At 46.5% G+C, this 7,137-nt stretch overlaps 1 protein-coding gene across 2 annotated transcripts in view; it reads left to right on the top strand.

Moving 5' to 3' along the window:
* LOC104558958 (lethal(3)malignant brain tumor-like protein 3) overlaps window positions 1–6,909 on the top strand; it is a 49,193-nt gene extending 42,284 nt beyond the window's left edge. For both annotated transcript variants that reach the window (XM_062014531.1, XM_062014532.1), the window contains one exon: window positions 2,787–6,909. In XM_062014531.1, the coding sequence (XP_061870515.1) occupies window positions 2,787–2,915 (129 nt within the window). In that variant the 3' untranslated portion in view covers window positions 2,916–6,909. The remainder of the gene's footprint in view (window positions 1–2,786) is intronic.
* Window positions 6,910–7,137: the final 228 nt, after the last annotated feature.

A 7,137-nucleotide genomic window follows, 5' to 3' on the forward strand; every position in this document is an offset into this window, starting at 1 on the left:
AACACATTCACCCTGACTGCTGAGAAACTTCAACAGGCCCAGGATATGGCTGTCCTGGTTTTTAGCACACATCTTTGCATGGATCATAGACCCACAGTTTCTGTCAAGTGCTCCTGTTTCCAGTTTCCTTGCAGGTATAGCTCAGAGGTTCTTTATAAGCCCCTGATTATTTTGCACGGATGTACCTCCCCTTCTGTCATTGCTCTACAGCTCCAGTTGCAAGAGCTTGAGGGAAGGGGCTGTACCTCCTCTGTTATGTGCAGCACTGAGTGCACACTCTGGACCCAGGAAAATTGTAGCAACTGCAAAGGGCAGGGTTTGAATGGATGACTGCTCCCCAGAGCTGGCTTCCTTTCAGGGTGAATCAGGCTCCAGTGCCTTTCATGGCATTTATGTATCTGTTTTGTTTTGCCTTAGTTTAAAAAACACACATCCACACAAAATGAAAAGCAGAAGAAACAGAGGCTTGCAAAAAGCTCTGCTCACAGTGTAACCATGCCATGGACTGCTGTCTAATGGAATAATGAGAATCAAGACATTTACTCCAGTGAACCAATCTTTCAGTGTAGTTCAGTGTAAAAGCTGTGCCCTGATTTCCAGTGAAGATGTATTCAGAGGTGAGAGTTTGGTAGGGAAGGTGTAACTAGCAAATCTTTTGTAGAGAAGGTGTAACTAGGAAATCTTCTGATGAATCCAGCCATTCACAGTGTCTTTTATTTCTTCTAGCCATAATTTAAAGGGATCCTAAACACAGAGAGTATCGTAGCCAGAGCCTGTTCTAACACCACACTTGCTGCAGCCTCAGAGTGGGATTCCCTATGCCAAATGAGAGGGGCTTGGGTTGTTTTTCAGGTTTAGGCTCAAACCACAAGATCACTTTGAAATGCAAAAGCCTTTTAGCAGTTTGGCTTTGGCCAGAATTCAGGTGTGAGGAACAGGAGTGCTGAGGCCCACCCGTGTTCTCCATTAGCTGTAATCAGGCCTCTTTGGATAAATAAATCCCTTGCAAACTTCTCTTGGTGGGGGGCAGAGGGGGAAGTTGTTGCTCTACAGGAATGAAGAGAACAAATTGTGCACAGAGTTTTAAAAGCCATCCAAATAAGATGGAACAAAGAAATGAGTAAGAAAGCACAGGCACTGAAATGGGGCTGTTTTCTAGGCCCAGTTCAGGGAGGGTCTGTTCCAAATAAGCATCTTTGGGGCAGTGCAGTGAGAATGGAGCATGGTGATAACATTGGACTCAAAATTGGAGTGTTCTCCAGCAGTTCTCTGCTAATCTTCACTCTGTATTATTTCATTTAAGCAGCAGTCCTTTTGTGTTCATTGCAGCAGTGTAAACTCTAAGCAGCTTGCAGATAGCACTGAGGGGACACTGGACTGGGAGCACTGCTGTTGCCAGTGAACGTACTGGGACGTTAAATAACCTGCCAACAGTCTCTTGTGCAGTTGGAGAAGGGCAAACCAAATCCCCTGGCTCCCAGCTCTTTGTCCAAGTTTATTCAATGTACCTTTTTCCACCAGTCATTGGCATCCCAAAAGGTTCTGGTTGGGAAAGCTAGGGAAATGGAGGAGTTGTTATTCTGGCTGAGCTGAGTGTCCGGTGGTGGGTGCTGCCCTGGTGAGCAGCAGTGAGAGGCTGAGATGCTGTCACTCTCTGTAAATGGACTTTAATGGAATAACTTAGGCAGGCACATATTGTTTGTCCATGTCCATTAATCTTTGGCTTCTTCCCTGCAGCATTTGGGGTTTGTATTAATTATATCTGTGTTGTCTCTGTGGATGTCCTTGCAAACCCAAAGTAAAGTCTTAACCTCTTCTTAAGATAACATGTGATGATTTCACTTGCTGCTACCAGGAGCCTCCTGTATTTTCATAAGACAGAATGTTTTACACTTGCTTACTTTGCATCTAAGCAAATATCTCATTGCTAGTGGATTAGGGGAATGTGTATGTGTAAGTCCAGACAGATATCACATCTTTACTATGCCTTGTTTCATACACCACATCATCTCTTTTACTGTGTGCTAAGCAAGCCCATGTAGTGTCACTGGAAACAGTTTCACAGGAGCCTTCTGTTTCTCCTTGAAGCAGAGACTGGTTGTCTATGTCCTAGACATGTGAGAGTAGGCCTAGTAACTAGTGTGAGAGTACCCAGGTGTTCACATCAGGACTTTTGCTCATCTGTAAGGTTTTCAGCAGAGCTGACTGAAAAAAATGCAGGAAAAAAAGAGTGTTTGGCTTTCAGTTTTACCCTGAGCAGCTTAAGTGGGGTCAGAAGAGTCCATGCAGTGACAGAATGTCATGCATGCCCTGGCAAATGGGGATCTGATCTTTCTAATCATCATGGATCAGAGCAATATATAATTCTTGGATAGCTGCCCCCTGAAGACTTGCATTCTGGATTACCTGATCTAATTTCTGGCCACAGGTTGGGAATGAGCTGTAGGATTTCTGACAGTTGTTGGCTTTTTAATGCCACTGCAGTGAACAGAAAGTCTAATGAATGAGCATCCTCCTGGTGGTCTCTCCATAAGCCTTGCCCACACTCAGGCTCCTCTGGCTCTAGAAAAAGGGCTGTTAGATGAGCTCTGAGACCCTTGGGCAGCAGACCTGGGAACCTCTCAGGGATGTGGGTGCCAGAATGAGGGAGAAATGGAAGGCTTCAGTCTTCAGATCTGTTCTCATATTTTCATTCCTGGGTTCAAAGTACATTGTTTAACTGAACACCCAGCAGTGAGGGTCCTGCCTGTCTCATCCTTGTCTTCTGTTGTGTTTCCATCTTGTAGCTGATAGATGGTGAGGCATTCCTGCTCCTGAACCAGAGTGACATCGTTAAAATACTCAGTGTCAAGCTGGGTCCTGCCCTGAAGATCTACACTGCCATCCTCATGTTCAAGTCTGCAGAAGACAACTAAGAGCCCTTCAGCAGAGCCTCTGAGGAGCTGTCAGGGATTGGATCTTCAGCTGAGAGCATCCCAGTGTCCCCAACAGGCAGGTTTGGGATTCAGATGTATTTTAAGTAGAATTTATGAGAAATATTTTGAGGACATTAAACAAAACCAAACCCTCCTGCCACAGTCTGCAATATGGGGCAGCTTCACTTCCAAGAAGAGGATATTGTTATATTTTGTAACTGATTTTGGTTTTGATATATCAATCTCGTTTTGAGATCTAGAAGAAACCTCCAGTTCTAAGGGGAATCCAGGGTAACATTGGTGGAGCTGCAATAGCAAGAAGAAAGCTGTGAGTGAAGTGAACTGCTGTGGCCAGTGGTAGTGCCTGAAAGAGAGACTGAGTTATCACCAGTGTCTTTGGTATATTCTGTGTGTATAAAAGCTCCAGAGAGTAAGAAAATAGGGAAAGGATGCACTTCAGAGCAACTCACCTGTATCCTTCAGTGCTGTGACTCCAGCGCTGACCTTTTCAGGACTGAACTTTGAATTCCACTGATCCTGCTTGTTTGATTCCCTTGGTTGCCTCCAGCACAGCAGAAAGGTGCTGTGGGCAAAGGGTTTCCATCAGAGCAATATGTTCTCCTCCAAGCCCTGTGTAGATGGGCCTTGGGTGGGCAAAGATCTCTCATAAACTCATCTCCCCCAGGAGACAAAGGTAAATATTTCAGCTGTAATTCTCCCATCAGGGCTTTTGTGCAACTGCTGTCTGGACCAAGAACACCTTAGGGCAAAATGACACAATGGGGAGCACTTGGGAAGTTGATGGGCTCATTCTTATCCTCCCCTCTGTCAGCCAGATGCTGGGACTATGAGCCAGGAAACCCAGCAGTGGCCAGCACATGTGTACAGCTGCAAACAGATCTCCTAGAGTTTGCTTTTCTTTTTGAACAACCAAAAGTCATGAATGGCCAGTGCTTCAGCCTCTTCAGCCTCCAGGTGAGCTTTGGGCTCATCTACCCAAGAGCTGATGTGCTGTAGCAGCAGGGCACCAGCTCCCCTGCCTCTCTAGGGGCCAAGGCAGGCAGAGCACCCAGGGAAGTTTGATGGAGGGTATTTGGGGTTTGAAAAGACAGCAAAACAAGGTAAGAATTACTTCTCAAGAGAGAGAGGCTCATCTATGTCAGGGAGGTAGCAAGGCTTGTGGCTACATTGCTGTGCATGCAGTCTGGGCTCTCCTGGAGGGAGGGGAGCAGGATGTTGCCTGCTGTGCTCAGAGGTAGCGCCTAGTTTTATGAACATACTCTGGGATCTGTCATGTCCTGGCTGGGAGATTTCCACACCCTGACTGCCAGAGCCATCCTCTTAGCATGGAGGTGCTGGGGGAGTCCTGCTGGGGCTCTGCACAGTGTTTCCTTTCCTGCCTGGTAGCATGCCAGCTCCCCTGGCCACTCTCCCTGGTAGACATTTAGCTGTTCTGAAGTTTAGCTAGAACTATCTCAGTTAGGGAACCTTTTCACCTCTCATATGGGGTGAATCCTGTGTGTGTGAAGCTCCCCAAGTGCTGTGAGTGTGCACACACAGTGCTGCCAAAGGCAGGTGTGTCATCAGCCTCTGCCCAGGCTTGCATGAGTTTCTCAGGGCATTGCATGATGAGATGTGACCCATCCACAGACACCCCAAACTCCCCCCTGTCCTTGGAATCCTTGTCAGCAGTGTTGTTACCTTAGTCCCAGCCCAGCAGCTTCTCCCACAGCCATTGGGAACTGAGAGTGAACACGCTCTGTGTGTTCTGGAGACACAAGGAACGTATTTGATCTTCCTTTCCTAGTCACTCCATGTCCTTTGTCCAACCTTCCAGCTGCTGAGAGGGTCTTTGTGACTTGCCTGAAGTAGTAAGTTCCATGACATTGTCAGTAGAGCAGGATCCACACCACTGAAGCCATTCAGTCCTGGATTAATAGATAGAACAATTTATCTCCATAATTTCTATTTTTGTATAAGATATTAAGGAGTTTAAGGCTTCCACAGAGAAGATGTAGAGCTGGTGAGATATTTAATAGCTGAAACATTAAATATCAGCCAGGCAGCTTCAGGAGAGTGATTTAATGCAGTGTTAAGGACTAGACAAGATGTGGGTTTCAATTTATTAAGGTCCATTTTGAGTATGACAAGCAGGATCCTCACCAAAGACTCACATTCCTCTGTCCCACTCTGCATGTCCAACAGCAGAGTAAAGACTTGAATTGCAAGTGACTGTGTCCTGCACTCTGACACAACTTTGCCTTCCAGGCAAAGCAAAATAGTTTCCTGACAACTGGAGCAGAGGATTTGTAGCTGAACTGTTTTGTTCCTGGCTCTCTCCACCCATTTGCTAAATAACCCAGAGCCCTTCTTTGCTCCAGTTTCCCCCTGTGTGACACCCAGCCAGGTGGAGTGAGTGCAGTTTCTCCTTGCTCTTGTTTCTAGCAAGCAGGTCCTGCCAGATTTTCTGTTTTACCTCCTTCCTTTGGGAGATGGAGTTGGGGGCCAGCAGATTGCCTCCAGCCATAAAACATAATGCTATTGCATCTCTTGTACTAAATATAGATGGAGGAGGAAGAGAATTGGTGAAACAAGCAATGAGATTCTAGTCACTGAAATTATTCAAACAGGGAGAAATCTTTAATCCTAGAGGCTTCCAAGCCAGCTGGATCAAAGAGGAAAATGTGTACTTGGAGTTTGTTCAGTGACAGTGAGAGCAGTGTGTTCAGCAAGGAGGAAGGAGGAACCCTTTTAGGGACAGAAGGAAGAGGAATGTGCTTCTTGTGCCTTTTTTTATAATCTGATAATTGTCTTTGCAGAGCAAGCAAGAATGTGCACACATCTATCCCTGCCTCCTTTGCCAAATATAGCTGTGTTCTAATCAAATCAAGCAACTTCCCAATAACACAAGGGCAGAAAGATTTCCAGTGCCTTCACTGGACACATTTAAAATCCCTTTAATGTTACAAGGCAGGAAAAACAAGGACTGGAGCAGCTCATCTTTTAGCCCCATAACTTGGGAGCTCATGGTTTTTGTCGGGAAGTGCCGTGTTTCTGCTGCCAGATGCTGCCTGTACAAACCCCACTCTGCCTCTTCCCAGTCCTGCCCCAGGCCTGTGGCAGTGTGAGGGGGTCTGCAGATGCCTTTGATTGTCTTAATGCCTTGTTGTCTAATATGAAACATGCACTTTGAAGCAGAAAGCCAAAAGTTGTAGCTGTGTGGTGAGCAAAGCTGAAACTGGTTAAAACCACCTGGTTTTAGGAAGCTTTTGTTGCCTGCTGAATGTCAGCAGAAACCAGCTGTTGGCCCAGCTGAACCCAGAAGTCACTTAGACATAGGAATCTATTACTTATGAAGCAACCTGGAGCTGTGACAACTTCAGTACAGTTGGGAAGTCCCAGTTCTCAATCAACAAAGATCTTCCCGGAGACGTGTTTGTTCCTGTATCCTCGTTCTCCAAATCCAAACCCATTTGTTATTTCTCCTGTTCTCCTCAGTAGAGAGTCCTGTTAAACTTTTTTCAGTGTTATCACCAACTCTCATCCTTGTAATCCAGTAGCAGCAAGTTCCTGCCCTGGGTGATGAGTTGCATTCAAGTGAAACAGAAGCATTTGGCATCGCTGACAGCAAAACTCTGCAACCAGGGAGGGGGAAAGAGGGGAAAAAACCAAAGCTGAGGGGATAAGCTAGTTCAGCTGTAGAAGATTTCCTGCCTGCTACTTTCATGCCCTGCTTAGGGATTTATACCACAGAAAGCTTTAAAGTTTCTGACATCCTCTCTGTCACGTGGTGATCTGGCTTAGTTTGGAAACGCTTGTGACTTGAACTGGAAACACGTGCAGGGGAAGGGAACCGTCTCGGTCCAGCCTCTGAGCTGCTTGCCTCTTGTAAAACAAACAAATCCTTGAGCTTTCTTGTGTGACACCAGCCATGGCCTTGCACTCCACTGATGCTTCCTTTTGGAAATGTGAATAAAAGTAATATAAGTTCAAAGCAGCCTCGTTCTTGCCGTGTTTGGGTCTGACCCTGGCACGCACCGGCGGGGAAGCTGGGCTGGCTCGCTGCCCTGCAGGGCTGTCACCAGGGAGAGCTGCCCATCCCCCAGCATTCTCCCCTTGTTTCCCTCCCCCTAAACCTGGCAATCACAGTGCAGGCAGCATTCTCATCTCTTCTGTTTTCATCTCTTCTGTCAGGCAGAGCAAAGCCATGTATTTGAGCCCT

This window comes from Colius striatus, chromosome 24 (assembly GCF_028858725.1).
Source record: "Colius striatus isolate bColStr4 chromosome 24, bColStr4.1.hap1, whole genome shotgun sequence".
Classification (NCBI taxonomy): domain Eukaryota; kingdom Metazoa; phylum Chordata; class Aves; order Coliiformes; family Coliidae; genus Colius; species Colius striatus.